Source organism: Notechis scutatus, chromosome 5 (genome assembly GCF_049901735.1).
Source record: "Notechis scutatus isolate UNSWTSFEM ecotype Mainland chromosome 5, rNotScu1.2, whole genome shotgun sequence".
Lineage (NCBI taxonomy): Eukaryota > Metazoa > Chordata > Lepidosauria > Squamata > Elapidae > Notechis > Notechis scutatus.
In genome coordinates this window covers 20,281,837-20,302,252 of record NC_142013.1, presented here as the reverse complement: position 1 = coordinate 20,302,252, position 20,416 = coordinate 20,281,837, and the positions used below count along the sequence as shown (strand labels likewise).

Sequence of the window (20,416 nt, the reverse complement as noted above, 5' to 3'; positions counted from 1 at the left end):
TTCTTCCCCACCTTAGCCATCCTCCTGCCTTGTAGCTGCTACAAACAGATGGCTCCAAGGATAGTCACCAATGAATAATTTGGAAAAGAAATCAATTTGAGAAATGCTTATTTCGACTGTTATTTGCAGTTGGGGAAAAGGGAGTTTGAAATGATTAAACAGGGCTAAGAAGTTTTTTCTGCATCTTGCTGTTTCAGGAGGTATTGGCAGATGCCTTGTGCATACACAATTCAGAGAACGTTTGCTATTCAAGAGCTTGGCTCATGTTTTCCTTGAATTCGGCCACTTCTCTCTTTTGAGTAAGGAATGCCAAAGCACATTTGTCTGCCTGTGGTTTTGTATTGTTTTGTTTTGAACTCTCCATGACTTCATTTTATTGATGTTCATTTATGTATTCCCAAAGCTGCTACCAAAAATTAAAATAGTTTAGAGAGGCAAATGGCATATTTCCAGGCGTCTGAAAGGGCTCATAAACCAGACAATATTTTGCTTTTCACAATGGTACAAGAAGTAACCTCTGTCACAGGCAGCTTTCTCCAAACTGGGGCTCTTCATGACTTGGCCAGCTACTGCAGTGTAGCCGAAAGTTGCCTGATTGAGGTCATCTCTTGCAGTGTAGATGGCAAGATTGGCTCCAGCACAGATTATGTTTCAGGACCACTTTATTCCCAGAGCTATAGCTAGCCAAATTAGGATATAAACCCAAACTTAAAAGTAAAACCCAAATCTGAATGTTTTTAAACAATGGTTATTTATTCTATGAACATCGATTGATAAGTACTTAATGTTTGTATAGTTGGCAACTCCCACCTACCACCCCTTTAGTACATTGCTGCTAGAGGTAATAAACAGCCAAGATCAGTAGCCACTGACAGATCTATTCTTTACACATTTATGATCCCCAACCTTTTTATGCCGTGGCCGGTACCGGCATCAGCTGGCGCCGCAAAGTTTTAACAGGTTACCGGTATCAGATGGGCCATCATCTTTTTTGATGAAAAAGTGCTTCTCGTGACCTCACCGGAAAGCACTTTTCATCAAAAAATGGCGGCGCCATGCCAGCTAATTTTAGCTTTTCCGGTAGAAATGGCTTTCTACTGCCGGAAAAGCTCACCGATAAGCTGACGCCCCATCATTTTGATGAAAAAGTGCTTCCGTGAGCTTCTTCCGGAAAAGCTCACCGGAAGCACTTTTTCATCAAAAAGATGGCGGTGCCCAGCAAGCCAGCGGCCTCAGGACTTGTTCTGCGGACCGGTACCGGTCCGCGGACCGGGGTTGGGAGGACCCCTGCTCTACACATTTATTGAATCCCTTTTTAAAAAGCATTTAAATTGGTAACCATCAGCATGCTTAATGTATTCAATAGTTTTTAACAGTTTTAATGTTATAATTCTAGTGCTTTTGACACAATACCTTATTCGACTATTTTGGTCCAGAATATAAGATTCTCTAGTCTATACCAAGTCAAAGCTACTTACACTTAAAAAAAAATATCAGTTGCAGATGCACAGCTAATTTTTCAGCATTCTTTGAAAAAATGTTTTAATTATTCACTTACATTGTTTTTGCTTTCATTCTCAGTGGCCCTCACTACAGGATGTAGAGAAAGTGCAAAGAAACATTGATTTCATAGACCACCGAATAGGGAGGGGGCATCCGTTAAGTCTGAATGTTTGTAAAATCTGAATTTGTCATTTGCATCAATATATGTCACGTGTGTTATGTAATTGATACAATAGCACAATTTTCAATAAAAACTTCATTTGATGGATAAACAATCCAAATGAAAAGTTTGTCCATTGTATCCAAAACCAGTTGAACCAAGATGTTATTATACACAAAAATCAATGCTGCATCCCTGCTCAGCATATCTTGAATATTTGATAGCAAAGCACTGGAATATAGAACATCTATCTAGCACTTTTAAATTATCTTAAAATGCTTCAACGTAAGTGCTCTCCAGCATTACAGTATTGCAACTCCCCAGGATTTGTCAAATCTCCAGTTATGAGGAGAAAAGCATCTTGCAAACCCCACTGTTTTTTCTAAGGAAGTAGAACTTTAATTACAACTGACCCTGAAGTTCTGTGAAATAAACCGAGATGAACTCTGTTACAGAAAGTGGAGATTACAGTTCTCTAAAACAGAAATCATGAACCAAAACATCCTTTGTTTCTGGCCTCCTTTCCATTCCTCATTTGGATGCTGGCTTGTCATTATTCTGATTCCCCAGCAATTTTACTGCTCTTTTATCTATGCTGGAATTCACTTGCTGTGCTTCTTTTTCATGTTCTGGTACACAGGTGCAGCCCACAGGAATAGAGACGTAATCCTCAGTGTAAACGTAGCGGCCACCAGTGCAGGATGTAGTTCGGTGCAAGATGACAGCTGGCATAAATACTAGCGTACTTCGAAAATGGAGGTTTTCTTCTCCATAATCACCTGTAAGACAGCCCTTGCACAGGCAGTAGGCTTCAGGAATGTATTTTGGATACCTGGTAGAATCGTAGGAGATTCTGTGCCAAGAGAAAAGAAGAAAGATTCACTTTGGACATTTTGTCCCAATTTCCCCTCTTACCTCTCCTGCTGCTCTTTGTCCCTCTATTTCATGGGTTGAAATAGCAGAATGTGTAGCAGAATGTTGAGGTGGTCTTTACAATATCATGCTGTTATTAGGCCAAGGGGAAAATGAGCAGCTGCAGTTCTTGAACTCTGCTTAAACATTGAAATGTAAGCAGAGAACTGGACAATTTATTCTCACCTGGAATAATGTGAGTTGAGTTCTCTGGTTTGGATCAAGCATCAACATGGAAACATTTGGAGATGATGGGCACAACTGCACAATCAACCCCCCTTTCCTATTGTATTATGTTATTTATTTCAGTGGTCGCCAACCAGTGGGCTGGGGACCACTGGTGGTCCGTGAGAAAATTTTGCTGGTCCGCAGAGAAATGCCCCCCCCCCAAAAGCAATTAATCCAGGCTGCGCAGAAACACAAGGCTGTGCCGCCCACATGGCCTGTGGGAACACAAGGCTTGCGTCGCTTGCATTGTGAACAACACGAGGTAGTGAGGGGAGGGGGGAAGGGTGGGGGGGGAACTTGCCCCACATGCCTGGCCTGGCCACTGGGATGCTTCTTTCTGCTTCTTTCTTTTTCTGCTTTTGGCTGCATGCAAGGAAAGCAGCAAAAGTCTTTCTTTCTCTCCCCCAAACTCCTCCAGAAATGAGTCTTTGGGACCCTGCAAGGCATCCTGCCCCAAGAAGCTGCGCTGGCATGACAAGTCTCACAAAGACTCATTTCTGGAGGAGTTTGTGGGAGAGAAAGACTTCTGCTGCTTCTGCTGTTTTCCTTGCATGAAGCCAAAAGTCTCTCTCTCTCTCTGTTCCCCTGAGAATGGAGCTGGAGATGGTATCCTGTGATCCCAAATAAAGATCGATCGGTAGGAAGACAGGGTGGGGAATTTTCCTGAAGACTTTTTTTGGGGATTTTCCCAGGGTCTCTGGTCCGCGGGATTTAAAATTATGAGTTTGGTGGTCCCTGAGGTCCAAAAGGTTGGCAACCCCCGATTTATTTTATTTTATCATTCATTCATTCTATTTCTAGACTGCCTGACTCCCTGCCAACTCTAGACAGCTTACAAATAAAAACACGTAGAAAAGCCACTGCCAACTGGAAAAACTTATGCCTCGTGTGCAAATGGATTGCATACACTTTTTTTTAAAAAAAAAAAGTAACTATGAATTGATGACTGGCTGCTATGAGTAAATATTGTCTAACAGAACTGTACCTCCCATATTCTTAATATTACCTTTAACCCAACTCTTTTTCTTCCTTCCTTTAACTGTTTTTAATGGATTGTAAAGAAATTTATGCTTATTTCACATATTTTATGTAAAATGAAAGCTTGTTGGCTATAGCAGTTGAAGCACCATGCTGGAAACTAGCAGACTGCTGTGGATGTGAAACCATGGGTCAGTCACTTTTTTTTAGGAAGAAGGCAGAAATGTAAAACACTTCCACTTAAATTCACTTAAAAATTTAAAAGGTAAGGAGGAGGAGATAAGGTTACCTGTAGGACCAAGGGGAGATACTGTTGAGATTGATGGGGAGCTGGTATTTCTTGTCAGTAGTTAGCCTGCCTCCCACTGGACAACTGATGTTCTGGTCATTTTCCAGGGGTTCCAACTGCAGGGTGTGATGGAAGGCACTAAGCATGCCAGCTGTGAGTCTTCCATACAGCTGTTCCAAAAGCTCCTCAGGTCGGTCTGCACAGGATCGAGAGCGCATGGGGCGCTTGCTTATTTTGACAGCTTCTACTCCGGGGGAATCCAACCCACACAAAAGTAGAGAAAACAGTATCCATCCCTGTAAAGATCAGGAGATGAAACAATATAAAAGATATTTCTAGCTGGAGGAGAAACTGATTCATCTCCCCCCACACACAAAAATGTTACAGAATTTGACATGCAGAAAAGACAAATTTCAGGGAGTTTAGATGCTAGAATTCAAGAGTGGCTGGACTCAGTCCATTTGTGGCTAGGTAGAGAATCCCCTTTTGACTCCATCTTCAGATTCTTCTTCTCCTACACTCACAGCCTTAATCAGGACCAGGATTTGTAATGTTGGCTAATAAACAAATCCCTATTGTACTGACAGTAATACTGTTAGAACTAGCCAAGTGGATCACCCTCCCAGCAAACCCTGAAGCCACATGGGACAAATACTAAAACTCCCCACAACCAATTAGTGCAATTTATACCCGTTATTGTTGGTTCTACAATATATCAGGATTGTACAATACTTTGGAAACAGCCATCCAGAGTCATTGATTGAGATGGGTAGCTATAGAAATTGAATGAACAAGTGAATAATATAGCTTAGATAATATTATATAATATAATTAGTATAAGTATGACATAACTATATATTATATATAATAATATAATATAGCTCAAAAAAGTGCTGGAGCACAAACACAGGACCTGTAAAGCTTTCACTGTCCAGAATATTTCATTACAATCACAATTGAGGCATTGCAGAGCCTTAATGCCCATTAAAATAGTTTACATGTTGAATTTTGCACCAGCACCTTATTTAGCATCTTACAAAAATGATGCTTTAGTTTGGATTCTTGTCCTATTGCAACATTTGCTTTAGTTCAAGTGTTCTTTTCTACCTTTTTGGTTTCTGGCTGAAACTGCCCATTGTTGCTAGAAATTGACTCAAGAACAGTCGGTTGATAAGATCAGCTACAACAGGGCACCAAAATTTCTCTGGTAATATTAGACTAATAACTGGAGCATACAAAACATTTGCTAGACCAATACTCGAATACAGCTCATCAGTCTGGAACCCACATTACATATCTGATATTAGCACAGTTGAGAAAGTCCAGAAATATTTCACAAGAAGAGTTCTCCACTCCTCTACTCTTTGCAGAATACCTTATGCCACCAGACTCGAAATTCTAGACCTAGAAAACTTAGAACTACGCTGCCTTTGGTCTGATGTAAGTATAGTATATAAAATCATACATTGCAATGTCCTACCTGTCAATGAATACTTCAGCTTCAACCATAACAACACAAGAGCAAACAATAGATTCAAACTCAAGGTTAACCGCACCAAACTTGATTGCAGGAAATACGACTTCAGCAACAGAGTGGTCAATGTCTGGAATACTCTACCTGACTCTGTGGTTTATTCCCCAAACCCCCAAAACTTTAACCTTAGACTGTCTACTATTGACCTCACCCCTTTCCTAAGAGGTCTGTAGGGGACATGCATAAGCGCACCAACGTGCCTACCGTCCCTGTCCTATTGTTTCTTTTATTTTATTTTTCTTATATGTATCCATGTATTCATAACTATGTTTTTACTTATACCTATTATCTTGTAAGCAATTGACAAAAATAAATAAATAAAAAAATATTCGCATCACGCAAGCGACCAGCGGCTCTTGCAAGTGGGAAAGCAATGCCGTTCTCTTGCCAAAGAGAGGATCTACGGGGCTCGTTCAGGCAGACGGCTCTTCTCGGCTTATTCCCCGCCTGTTACTTTCCATGAGCCAACCGTGGCCAACCGTGGTAGTTCCCCCACTTTTACTCACCGCCGCCAGCCCGTCTCTCCAAAGGCGCGCTTTTACTTTGCTCGTCCGTTTTGCGCGCACCCCAAAGTCCCAAGAGCGCCTTGCCTGCGCCTTCGTTTTACCCCGACGCCCACTCGTTTATTTCCCACGCGAGCTCGCAGAAGAAGAAACAGAGGCGAAAGGAAGCGCAGCGATTCGGTGGCTGGGCGTCCCACTTGCCCGCGATGCCGAACAGTGAAGGGAGCGCAAGAGCGCACGTTTGCAAAGCGATCCAGGCCGGAGCAAAACGGCCTCCGAACCCATCGGGTCGAAGTTGGCATTCGCGGGCAGGTCAAAAGAGGCGTCGCCCCGAGTCTTCCCAGCCTCGACACGCGTTCCCGCTCCGTCCTTACCTTGCCCGTCTGCATGGCAGAGACGCCTCAGCGCGCGGAGCGGCGGGAAAGGCTGGCTTGGCGAGCGCTTGGGGTCCTCCTGGCCCTGGCGGCGGTGCCGGGAGGTGGGGGGAGCGGAGGAAAAGTTGGAAAAGCGCCCGGCTTCTCGCAGCAGGACCCCCGGCTGCTGATGCCAGGACCCTTCAAGGCGCCTGAGGGAAAGGGCCGGTTGCTCGAGCGCTTCCCTCGCTGGACTGACTGCGGGGAACGCCGGGTCCTTTCCCGAGGGTATCGTTGGGGACTCCACCTTGCATCGGAGCCCCAGGACAAAAATAATTTAACCGATAATTTAACGTTGTAGTCAAATTTCGATTTACTTAGAGCTGTTGATTCAACGCGGGTACAACCCCACCCCCCACCTCCCAAAAAAGGGGGATGGAGAGGACAAGATGGCTGGTGTTTAAGTAGGTTTTTTTTTAATCTGGATGCACCATTTTAGAAAGAAATTTGGAGTCATATAAACTGGATCTTGACATGTAAAGAAATATACAGGTAGTCTTTGACTTACAACAGTTCGTTTAGTGACTGAAGTTACAACCCAGCACTGAAAAATGTGATTTAGGACCATTTTTCAAACCTGCAACCATTACAGTATCCCCATGATAGCGTGATCAAAATTCAGCTGCTTGGCAACTGACTTGTGTTTATGATAGTAGCAGTTTCCCGTGATCATCTTTTGTGACCTGACGAACAAAGTCAATGGGGAAGCCAGATTCACTTAACAACCCATGTTATTAATTTAACAACTGCATTGATTCACTTAACAACTGTGGCAAGAAAGATGATAAAAAGGGGCCAAATGCACTTCAGAAATGTCTCTCTTAGCAACATAAATTTTGGGTTCAATTGTGGTCCTAATTCAAGAACTATCTGTACGCTAAGAACTTTTGGCAAAGCTTTCTGTGAGGAATCCCACTGTAACAAAGCAAATAATTGTTGGGTCACATGGAGGTTGGAAATATGAGTTACTTGTAAATATTTTTTAGTTCCACTTTCTCTCCAGAGCTCACATACCAATTTCTGCATTGGTGCATCTGCAGTCCATTGAGATAGATGGTGACCATGATATTATAATGGCTTACAGCAGAGTGTACCATTCAGGAGACAAATCCCAATGTTTTCATTTGTGCTTATTACTACAAGGAGGTACGAGATCCATGACTGGGAGAGAGTTACCTACAGAGCACTTTAAATGTATGGCTTATTTTTGTGTGTGACTCTGCATTTGCATGCCTAGAAACAAAATGATTGCCCGAACTTGCTCTGATATAATTGCCTAGAGAAAATAAGGTCAGTGTTGATAAATAAAGCATTGGACATTTCGCTACCTGTTTCTCATTGAAATAATTAAATTGTAACATGGTGCAAATTGAAAACATATTTTAAAAGGGCAATGCTGCTCTAAAATAGTTTTTATTCATCTTTAAAATGTCAATAAATCACCTGTAAACATGGAAACATGTTTTAAATAGCATAAGATTAATTTGTCCCAGTTTTTCTTTTTTTCTTGCTTAAAGCTTTATGTAATGAAATATGTGTAATTAATGAAAACTTATTAACTGCAAAGGACGATATTTGGGCATTGCTCCATTTTTCTACACTTTCCAAATAATGACAAAGATGCAGAAAATAAAAGGCCTCTATAGATTCAAAAGGGTTTTGCTAACTTACAAATCCAGCAAATATCTAAATTACGACTCCCTAAAGCTGGATGTGATTATTGTACAATAGGGCTGCTTTAGTAAGCATGGAAAAATATGTAGGCTTTTCCAAATCTGTCAGTTAATTATTTATTAGCTAATTAGAAAAAGTGAAGCTCTGAAACATCCCCTTAGATTTTTTATTCAAATCTATCATTTCTTAGATGTGCTCAATACTAATTTCCTACTTTAGTTCGTGGAGTAATTCCTACAATCTCTGCAGAAAATGAACTTGACTCCAAAAATTTGAACATTGATAGACCCAATTATTGGCAGATGATGTGCTGCAGTTTTTTCACAGACGCAGAGAAAATTATAGAACAAAGTTAACTTTACAGATATAGGATGATTGATAGAAAATGGCTTAATTTACAATAAGGAACAACTCTACTTGATTAAAAATATTCTGAGATTTTCATATCTTGGCATAAATAAATCTCATGTGCACAGATCTATATAAAATCTTGCCATATACAAGGCAGGGATTTCACATTTTGCAGTTTGGAAAACATGGATCAATTGTGGTAAAATGTAATCAAACAAATCACTTAAAATTGTAATTTATCTCCATAGATATTATGAGATATTCTCAATTCATTTTCTAAAATATTCCACCAAATACCCTGGAATGGTTCTTCTGAATCGGCCACAAAGAGCTGGGAAGGGCTGATACGATTAACAAATCCACCTGCCATCACCATTGTTTTTGGCTTCCATGCCTGATGTCCCACCACTCATGGCTTGCCTCTTAAGCTTTCCCTTCGGTGGCAATATTTCAAGTTGACATCTTAGGATGAGCAATTGCTCTCCAACAAAATGCTATGCTTATCAAGGCAAATACATGAGTTATGATATAAAGATGCTTAATGCTTCAGCCTTAGCCTGTTCACTGGTCCCATTGAGATCATCATTTAGGTGGTCTGGGTGAGCATAAAAGATATGAGATAAAAGATATGATTGATAATAAATGCACAAGATTGTAAATTCTTACTATAAAAACTTTACTTAAAATAAAGATTTCATATATATATATAGTATTCAAATAAATATAAATCTCTATTAAGATTTTTTTTCTTTTGGAACTTTTAAAAAATAATTGAACTGGTCTAAAAAGTTATTCTGGAAGCAGATCATCGCCTACATCTTCATCAGCAAACTCATCTTCATCCATTTTTTTCCTTAGTGCTGTTTTTGGTCTCTCAGCTTGAGGTCCAAGTGGATCCAGGTAGGAAGCATCTACATTTTGAAAAGAAGGGGGGAAAATAGATCTAAGAAATTTGTTTGCTTACTGAAGAGCTGGAACAGCTCCTCCAGCATTTTATGTTTATCCACTGGGTGGTATCAATATACTAGAAGGTAATAATATAATCCAAAATTATCTTATTAGGTTAGAAAAATGGGCTGAAAGTTAAAATCATTACATTAAACAAAGACAAATGTAAAATCTTTAATTCAGATAACAAAAGTTAAATTCACAGATTTAAAAATACAGAATATGAGGCTTAGAAGAATATTTGGGAAGGAAGGAAAGGAAGGAAGATGAGTGAGAAGTGCGATGTGACTTCAAAAAAGACAAATGCAATTTTAGACTACATCAACATGAGCATAGTTTTGAAACTGTAGGAAACTATTCTACTTTGCTCAAAAAACCGACTTTCGAGCACCTGTTCTTTAAAAAGATTTTACAAAAATGAATAAATTCACAACAAAAATAACCAGGGACTAAAAACTATGGCATTCAAAGAGACTGAATTTTTAGCTTTGAAAAGTTGTCAGTGTGGGGGAGTGGAATATTACTCTTCAAATACCTGAAAGGGTGTCAGTCAAAGGAAGGTCTCCATTATATCACAGTACAAGTTACAAAATAAAGATTAAATTACAGGTAAATGGATCCTAATTAGATGTTAAAATAAAAACTGCCTAATAGTAAAAGCAGTAACATTGTGGAACCAATTGCCCAGTGAAATCAATTACCTACTGAAATCAATTATCCAGTGCATGCTTCTCTTCACTAGATTTATTCACATGGAGGCCAGACAGCCATCTGTTGCGCATGTTTGAATTTGGATTCTTGCGCCCAACAGAAGCTGGACTTAGTGGTCCCCCTCTATTTCTGTGTTAGAATAAATCACATTTCACAGTTCAAGGAAAGTAGTCATGCACCTTTCTCCAAACTTGAAGGATCTCATGTCATGTGCTATCAAATTTTAGAGATCTTTCTCCTAGTAAGACTACTGTATCTTCTCTTCTGCATCATGAAGACAAGAATCCCGAATTGGAATGATTTTTTTTTTTGTGGGCATATCATCAATGTATTTAATTTCAATTTATCCTACATCTTAGTTTCATTTCCATAGGCAATCCAGGAGCTCTACTATTTGCAAAGAGAAAATTTCACTTTTGCTGTTCTAAGTTAATACATAAGAAGAAACATTTTATATAGCTCACTTTGCATTTTACAGGTTTGCAGAATGTACATGCAGGCTACTACTGAAGTACACATTGTACCTGATGCTATTTAAAGACTGAATTTCATAAAGCTATATTGATTACATAAGTGAATTATACTTTGATGTGGCAGTTCAGTCATTCAGGTGCTTCTTTGTGATTCAATGGACATTATTTTGCCAGGATTATTTTGTCAATGCTTCTTTGAGGTCTTCTAAAATCATTCCAGTATCAATAACTAGTATTGCCTTCATTCTTCCAAGGACTGAGGTCTTCTCCAAGGATTCATATTATGTGCTCCACTTACGTACTCCACATATTTAAGCTACATTATCAGCATTCCCACTGAGCAGCCTGTTTAATTTCATTTAGAATTGAACAATATATTCTTCTTGTAGTCCATTATAAGCATTGGTGGCGCGGTGGTAAGAATGCAGTATTGCAGGCTAACTCTGCCCACGGTCTGGAGTTCGATCCTGACAGGACTTCAGGTTGACTCACCCTTCCATTCTTCCGAAGGTCGGTAAAATGACGACCCAGATTTCTGGGGGCAATATGCTGAACTTGTAAACCGCTCAAAGTGCTGTAAAGCATTATGGAGCAGTATACTACAAGTGCTATTGCTACTGAAATCCACAGTATTCTCAATAATTTTCTCTAGCAAGATGCTTCAAAGGCATTGACTTTTCTTCAATCAACCTTTCTGATGGTCTAGATTTCATGAAAGACTTTTATATTAATAACTGGGAAAACATATCCCATTTCTGATATTTTTTCACATGTTGGTTAGACATATCAAACACAAAAAGGTAACTTGTACCTTTTTATGGCTAGTCACTGTCTCTATAAATGTTTGAGCCTATATAGATACCCTGTTACTATGTCAATGTCTCTATTTGCATTGGCATGTCATTTGCAACAACCTAGGTTTTTTACAAAACAAGTGAAGAATAATCTTATTTTAGCACTTTTTTCACACTTAACAGAAGACTCCCCCACCCTGGGGTGGGATTCTACCAGTTTGCTAAAACCGGTTGTTAACATTCTAAGCAGTTCGGAGAACGAGTTGTTAGAAGAAATTACTGGCCTAATCCTATAAGGAAGGCAGGAAGGAAACATTCTGGTGTTGCTTACAGAAACTGCCTCTCCGTTAACCCTTATTACATTCTTGGCAGGACTAGACTTCCTGTCTCAGGTACTTCTCTGGAGTTTTCCCCCCCCTCTTTTGCTGGTACTTTGCTTGTGTGGAGTGACCATTCAAAGTTACAAGGGCACTGACTTATGACCATTTTTCACACTTACAACTGTTGCAGCATCCCCACAATCATGAGAGGCCAGGGGAGGAGATGCGTGCCTCAATGTGAGTGATATTGAGTTGGCCACACCTAGCCAATAACATGACCACCAAGCCATGTCCACCCAGTCACATGACCACCAAGCCATGACCACCACCTAAGCCACGCCCACAGAACCAGTTGTTAAAATTTTTGAATCCCACCCCTGCCCCCACCCCATAAGTCTTTCTTACTTCCGGATACCAAAGTGTTATCGCTGGAATATCTAGTTTCATGTTTCTTCCCAGATATGCTATTGATGTCCCTTTGATATCAGTTTTAGGTTGATAGGCAGTTTTAATTCTACTTTCTATTTGTTTTAGTCCAGCAATGATGATATATTTTGCATACTAGAAAAAGTCCAAATGGTAGCTTTATATACTGTTTTTCTGATATGAATTATTGCTTAAACAGTAATAGTTCCCCTTTCCTCCCATCATAAAACCTTACTTATCCAATGACGTAGAGGTAAATTTTGGGCTTCTCTGTGCATCTGACCAATTCTATGAAAGTAAATAATTACCGGTGGACACAAACTTACCTATTTCTTTATTAACACTACTTTCATATGGCTCATTTGTTCCTGGCAAAGATTTCAATTTCGCACTCAGACGTTCTCCTTTAATTGTGGTGCTACCAGGTTCTGACATGAGAGAATAATGTTCAATATAATTTTACAACAATGTAGCCCAAACAAAGTCTTGTGTATATGAAATTTTACAAAGTTACAGTAGAGCATTCCACATACAGTTACTTTGACATAAACCAAATTGGTGACTTGAAACTATGACCAGATTCTGACTATGAATCAATCTGTTCTGGATTACTATTTTAGTAATCCTTACAGGTACTGATAAATCAGTTTGTAAGGTAAACAGCAAAAGCCAAGGCTGATCTTACATGCCTTGCCTAAGACATTCAGTTGAATTCAAAGCTGAGTTGAATTTCAAACCCTCCTGGCTCACAATCAATGTTCCTAACTACAATATCACACCTAGAGACAATAATGTCAATAAAGCATGTCATAATATAATTTGCCACAAAGGCAAGATATAAATACCATTGGCATAGTGCACATGATGTCATGCTCTTCTCCAAGGAAGACTATTTTTTTCCTATCTGAATCAGTCATCAGGAATCTTATAAAATGTTAGTTTGTTAATTATGACACTTCATAGGTTTTTCCCTAACACTCCCTGAAGACCTTAAGAGGCTTCCTTAAATCCGGTTCTCTTGGAGCAAATATTTTCATGATGGTATGTTTCTTACTAGAATTACATACTTCCCTAAACTGCATGTTTCTGTTCTTTAACAGAGAAGCAATAATTTATTTCCATTTGCTTAACAAGTTGCTAAATTGCAAATTAACTATCCGCATTTTAGTTTTGCTGAGACTGAATTTTATTTGAATGACTGCTCACATTGATTGTTTCCATATATTTTAGAGATCCGAGTTTAACCATACCACTCTTTCATTTTGATGTTTTAGTTCTCTGTTGGGTTTTGTGGAATGTTGCTCAGAAAAAAATAAAATATTTGGCATAAAAGTTTCTGCAGTCAATCATTTATTCTTCCTGTCTCTTCAGACTGAAGCACAATGCATAATTTCAAGCAATGTTCCCCAAACCTGTGTAAATTACCCAATTGATTAAAAATGGTTTTTCTTTAACATATGAACCCTAATGGTTTATTAACCCAATTACAACAGGGACATTTAAATTGATTTAAACTCTTTTACCCATATTGGGCAAAAAGGACTTTCTGATAAGCAGGCTTGGATAATAAAAGAAAAAGTTTGGGAATCCTTGCTTTAAGAGATTTGCCTTTGTAACCACTTCAAGAGGGCTTCTCTCTCATCCCTGCCCTCTCTAGTTATCTCTTCCTCTCACCCAATAAAAAACCTCCCTTTTTATGACCTTGTAATCCCTTAATTTGGTGTAGACTCAGTGTCTGAATAGAGCTGAGTGTTTATTGGCCAGATGCCCTTCCTGACACCAGACAAGAGTTTTACAGCAAATACTTTTTCTTTGCGCCCTGGGAGAGAAACATTTGCTGCTACCTAGGATTGAACTCTAAACCTTGACACTTCTGTGTCTGAGTTTTACTTGGAGAAGGGACAAGCCAGAAAATGGAAAAAATGAAAGCAGAATAACAAAAGGCAAGAAAGAGCACAAGAAAATATGGAATGGTATATCAATACTCCAGGTCATCAGTATGAAAAAAGATCCTAAAAGAACATCTACTGAAACTATTTTTCTGATCATTATCAGCCGGTAAATAATATACCATGTAACATACAGTATTTCTGTGAACAGAAGTTTTCTCTCTGAAATGGTAGAAAATAAGCTTACAAAAATGTTACTTCCATGCAAGTTAAATTAGATATACAGATTTCTCTATGCTGCTGAACTGGCACAGGGCATGAGTCTGGCTATCTGTGGTTTCTTCCCCAAACCCCAAAAACTTTAACCTTAGACTGTCTACTATTGACCTCACCCCTTTCCTAAGAGGTCTGTAGGGGGCGTGACTAAGCGCACCAACGTGCCTACCGCCCCTGTGCTATTGATTCTTTTATTTTTCTTATATGTACCCATTTCATGTATTCATAACTATGTATATACTTATACCTATTATCTTGTAAACCATTGACAAATCAAAATAAATAAAATAAAATAAAAATATTGTCATCGGATAAAGTTCTTTCATTCAACCCAAACATAAATGATTCCAGGATGATCTAAACAAACGTCTGAGTTCAAAACATAAAGTCTATTGCCTTTTCACGTGGGATTATAGCACTGGGCACCTAATCCTTTATGGTATTCCTTGGACATCTGTGCCCAACAAATAATCAGAGAAAGTACAATTACTAGTTATGCAAGAGGACTGCCAGCATGAACAAGTGATATTCCCTCAATTGCTCTGTGTGCCAATACTAGATATCACATAGTGCCCTTCTGTCCTGCTAAAAGACTGGTAAGATTCTAGCAAATTAAGCTCTTAAAAGTCTCCTACAGAGCATTGTAAGAATAGACAGGACTTTTCATTACAGATAGTCAGTCCTCAACATACAACCATTCATTTAGTGGCCGCTGAAGTTACAACAGCACTGAAAACAGTGACATACACCTGGTCCCTGCAGTTATGATTGTCACAGCATCCCCATCCCATGATCAAAATCCAGATGCTTGGTAATATGGATCTATTTAGGGTGGTTGCACCATCCTGGGGTCATGTGCTCACCATGTGCAATTTTCCCAGTTGGCTTCTGACAAGCAAAGTCAACGGGGGAAGCCGGAGTCACTTAATGACTGCATGATTCACTTAACAACAGCCGGAATTCACTTAACAACCATGGAAAAAAGGATGTAACCTTGGGAATGACTCACTTAATGACTGCCTTGCTTAGCAATGGGTATCCTGGTCATAATTTGAAAACTACCTGTATTTGCATAGTTTGCTCTATGGGAGCATTCTGAAGCTTTCATCTGAACCCCCCCATACAAGCAAATGCCTTTACTCCTAATATTACCATTAACCATGCAATTGTATCTAATCGTATTTCTGTTCACCACCAGCCTGAGTGATATTTTAAAAATTATTTATTTCCAAATACGTTGGATGATCATTATTAAAGCCAGGCTAGTTGATGGAAATGACAGTCCGAGACTTCTGGAATACAGCAGCACATGGCAGAAAGCTAACATAATAAAATAGCAAATGAAACCCTGAAGTGGTTCATCTCCAGACAAGGACTTTGAGAAAACAATATTTCTTCTCTTGTTAATTGCAATAATGTTTTCCATTGTATAATAAGTATCACCAGGAATGAAGTGTAATATTCACCGGTTGAACATTCATCTACAAGCCTTCAATTGCACTTCAGAAACACTTCTTCATAATGTACATTACAGTGCACAACATAAAAAATGAAAACAAAGCTGAAATTAAATATATAACAGCTTAAGGCTCTAACACTTCATGATGCAAGGCAATTAACATGGAAACACATGGCATAGCTTTTAGTCTTTAAACCCTGGTAAAATATACCCTAATAGCAGGGGTCCCCAACCACGGTCCGCGGACCGGTACCGTCCAGGAACAAGTCCTACCGGGCTGCTGGCTTGCTGGCGCCGCCATCATTTTTGATGAAAAAGTGCTTCCGGTGAGTTTTCCGGGTAGAAAGCTCACCGGAAGCACGTTTTCATCAAAAAGATGGCGGCGCCAGCGCTTCCAGTGAGCTTTTCCGGGTAGAAAGCTCACCGGAAGCACGTTTCATCAAAAAAGATGGCGCCAGTGCTTCCGGTGAGCTTTTCCGGGTAAAAGCTCCCGGAAGCACTTTTTCATCAAAAAGATGGCGGCGCCAGCTGATGCCGGTACCGGGCCGCGGCGCCCAGCTGATGCCGGTACCGGGCGCGGCGTAAAAAGGTTGGGGATCACTGCCTAATAGCACTCAAATTTCTATGGCACTGTTTCATGGTCTGAATTAAAAACACGCAGTATGGCATGGCAAAAAGAGAGAACACTGAATATCTCTTCTTTAAAAAGTTACATAACAAACAACTTTTGAAATTTATCCCAGGTTCTAAAGCAATGTGTGATGCGGTGGAATTTGTATTAGACTAAGTACTTATAAAAGTAATGTAAAAAGCACATACTGTATTATGCAAATTGCGTATGTGCAGTGGATTGTACGTGAAAGCATGTAACAAATTTGTGTGTTGCGGTTGAAAAAAACCCTGCCAAGTTCAATAAAACAAACCTGGCAGATCTGCGAGATGAGCAAGAGAGATAAACTAAATTGAGACATTGCAAAAATGGCCACGTTCACCCAATCTTAATTAGAATAGTACTCACCACCTCCAGCACTCCCTTCTCTGCGGGCACGGGCGCTGCCATTTCTGCCAGACCTGACACGCTACGAATGAAGGAAAAGACAGAATTACTGTTTAGTATCAATAATTATTGCAGCACTCTTTTGCTGGAATGGGACAACTTGACGTGGCCGACTTGTTGCAGCCAATTTGCCACAGGACAACTCATCATGGCCAACTTGCCACAGGACAACTAACTGCGGGACAAGAGTTACACTAATATCAAAGAAATGGTGGAATGGAATCATTAAAGAAAGGATGCCAAAGGGGGGACAAAATGACAAAATCTTTGTGAATGACAAAGATTAAATTAATTTTGTAAAATAATTTTAAATAATTAAATTGAATTATTTAATTGTCCCGCAGCGAATTGTCCTGTGGCAAGTTGTCTTGCAGCGAGTGGGCTGTGGTGAATTGAACCTAATGAGTTGCCTGTGGCGAGTTGTCGTAGACTTTTCTTTTTCACAAATTATACCTCACAATTCTTCCTGAGACTACTTAATAAGATTTAAGGCTAAGAATGGATTGATTGGGAGGATGAATACATTTACATTTGTCTAGCTTACTGCATACTCCTCAAAATACAATATATTTCTCTGAACGGATTGTGAGCCTTAAGCAAGTCCTGGCATTTGAAAAAGTAATAGAGAATGAAAATTGCCTTTTTTGAACAGATCTCATTTGCTGAATTAATAAATGCATGACTTTATTGTAGTGATGGACCATCTATCTTCTTTTAGCAATGGGAACATCTAGGGGTATGCAGAAACAACTTCAATAATTTCTTTAAAAATATTTTATTGATCTACAATGATTTATTATTATATATGGCTCATGAAGAGCAAGCTATTTGAACTAATGCAATCAAGAATTTTAAAAAAATCGAATGATTCAAAATGCAAATTGTGCAAAAAAGCAGAAGAAAAGGTAGATCATATATTCAGTTTGTGCAAGGTGATTATACAAAATGAAAACAATTATGTCATTAAAAAGATAAAAATTATCTTGTGCCACTAATGAAACATTAGTGGCAATACAGAGTTGAAGAAGTAGTTGAAAATGGACAGGTTTAAATATGGTGGGATTCCTGATTTCAAACTAATAATATTTTGGTACATAACAGTAACTGAAAGGAAGCACGGATAATTCAGTTGGGAGACAGTAGAATAAAAGATAAAGAACGGGAGAAAATCAGGAAGTATCAAGATCTAAAAATCCAAGATCTAAAAAGTTATGGCATATGGCCAGTAGTGTGATCCCAGTGGTTATCAGCACACTGGATGCCATGGACAACACTTAGAGCAGGGGTGTCAAACTGGTGGCCTACGAGCTGGATGCGTCATGTCTAGACCTCACCCACCCCAGCTCCGGGAAGGGAAAATGTTGCGATACGTCATGTGACGGCAACGTGATGCTGAGAGTTTGACACCCGTGGCTGAGAAAATCTGCCCATTTACAAAATTTCCATTTGTTAATTACAAAAGGCAGCATTGCTACACTGACACATTATGACATCTAGTTATTGGGAACAACTTGATGTCTATGAAGGCCAACACCATCTGGCAGTTGTGATTTCATATGGATGTGTATAATATTATAATAATAATAATAATGCATCCATTTTTCAAATTTTACATATTTATTCAATTTCTACAGCTGCCCATCTCTACCCACTTGACTCAAATATTAGAGGGCTTCTTTTTCCTTTGTTCATTCCCAAAGCTGTGGGTGAGGAGGAGATTATGAACAATTTAAACAGTGACAGACATGCGTGATATTGTTGCATGCTGCTCTGCCATTAGTTGAACCACAGATAAGAATGTGCTGTGACCTTTATGGCAACAGCCATAACCAAAGTGCTAAGTGTTTTTATTTATCTTTTGGCATGTTTTTATTGTCCTGAGTTAACGTAAACATAGAGAAGTTTTTACCATTGCTGTAGCACTCAAAAGCTATTTTGGTGGAATTATATTATGAGAACGTCTGAGGGTGTAACACAGTAAAATCAGATTGTATTCTTAAGAGTATTTAAGTAACTTGTGCTTTGAAAAATGACTTATACCTGTTCCCTTAGTTCTTTCAATTTTTCTACTCTTTTAAGCTTTGTTGCATATTCTTGCATTTCTTTCATTCCCATATCTGTGCAGAGTCGAACCAAGAACCGTAAACCTAGAATATAATATACACAATATTAAGATCATAGCAAAAGAGCAGTATTTTTCTTCTAGCACTAATATTCTTTAAAAAAACGTGGAAACAACTGAAAGGGAGTAAAATGCATTCATGTGTGCAATACAATACAACGCAACACGGTATGGACTGGGAAACCTTTTCTGTAAAGGAGCAGATTCTTTCTCTCTTTCATCTCTGTGGGTATGGATGGACGTTTTGCTGGCCAAGAAGGCTAGCAGCTACTGGACAATGCCAGTAGCTTTACCAGTTTACCAATTACCAGAAAGTAATTGAATGGAAAAATATTTCATTGTGCCATTAAATTGGCAGATTTCATAGCACCACATTTGAATTCTTAGACAACAGGAGTTATTAGAATCCTGCCTGCAAATTCTCTTTTGGTTTTTGTTAATAAAAGAGTGCATGTCTTTTCCCAAACTCTCATACTTCTATAATAAATGCTGAAAAGTGAGAGGGATAGTTTTTAAATTGAATATATTAAAGAGTTTTAAAGAGTGTACTTTTAATTAGATAATATATTATCATAAACATACTTATTAGGTACGCCTATTAAATATTGTAGCACTTACTTCCTACACCATACATCAGAATGTACTTCTAGAAAGCACCTGTGCCTGACAGACTTTTATGAAGTCTCAGAAAAATCCACCTTGTGCAATTTAATTCCCATCAACCCCATTTTGCTTTCTATCACATTTGATGCCCTACCATATAACAGAATAACAGAACTGGAAGGAACCTTGGAGGCCTACTAGTCCAACAAGCAGTTGTCCAGTTTCTTCTTAAAAACCTCCAGTGTTGGAGGAAAGTCATTCCACTGATTAATTGTTCTAATCGTCAGGAAATTTCTCCTTTGTCCTAAGTTGGTTTTCACCTTCATTAGTTTCTATTCATTGCTTCTTGTTCTGCCTTCAGGTATTTTTGGAGAATAGGTTCACTTCCTCTTCTTTGGGGCAGCCCCTTAGATATTGGAACACTGCCATCATGTCACCTCTAGTTTTTCTTTTCATTAAATTAGACATACCCAATTCCTGCAGCATTTTCTTCATATATTTTAGCCTGCAGTCTCCTAATCAACTTTGTTGCTCTTCTTTTCACTCTTTTTAAGAGTATTTCCAATGATTTCTTGTGCATTTAATACAAAGATCCCTTGTAACTGGTCTTTCCCATGCCCTGCAATGCGGTGATTGTATTCAAAGAGAGCGTCCCCTTCTTAAGAAATCTGGAAAGTCTATTTGTGCAGGAGGTATGTGTGTGCAGCAGAGACCAAGATGATGGATAGCTTGCTTTAGACTGACTAGGATAGCCCCTAAGTAGTAAAGCAAATATTTGTATATGAAGTAATCT

The 20,416-nt window shown here is 39.0% G+C and overlaps 2 protein-coding genes across 4 annotated transcripts in view; both read right to left on the bottom strand.

Moving 5' to 3' along the window:
• Positions 1-732: 732 nt before the first annotated feature.
• Positions 733-6,915, bottom strand: IL17D (interleukin 17D). Of its 2 annotated transcripts, none has more exons than XM_087966252.1 (4): positions 6,482-6,915; positions 4,071-4,366; positions 1,286-2,516; positions 733-877 (listed from the first exon to the last, which is right to left on the bottom strand). In XM_087966252.1, exons 1-3 carry the CDS (start codon positions 6,494-6,496, stop codon positions 2,195-2,197), a joined length of 633 nt encoding a protein of 210 aa, XP_087822378.1. In that variant the 5' UTR covers positions 6,497-6,915; the 3' UTR covers positions 733-877; positions 1,286-2,194. The 2 variants fall into 2 exon arrangements, with proteins under 2 accessions (XP_087822378.1, XP_087822379.1); XM_087966253.1 differs by lacking the exon at positions 6,482-6,915 and adding an exon at positions 6,111-6,440.
• A 2,289-nt stretch (positions 6,916-9,204) lies between these two features.
• IFT88 (intraflagellar transport 88) overlaps positions 9,205-20,416 on the bottom strand; it is a 38,110-nt gene continuing 26,898 nt past the window's right edge. For both annotated transcript variants that reach the window (XM_026675077.2, XM_026675079.2), the window contains 4 exons: positions 18,939-19,045; positions 16,860-16,920; positions 12,544-12,645; positions 9,205-9,456 (listed from right to left, as the gene is read on the bottom strand). In XM_026675077.2, coding sequence (XP_026530862.1) covers positions 9,335-9,456; positions 12,544-12,645; positions 16,860-16,920; positions 18,939-19,045 — 392 coding nt within the window. In that variant the 3' untranslated portion in view covers positions 9,205-9,334. The remainder of the gene's footprint in view (positions 9,457-12,543; positions 12,646-16,859; positions 16,921-18,938; positions 19,046-20,416) is intronic.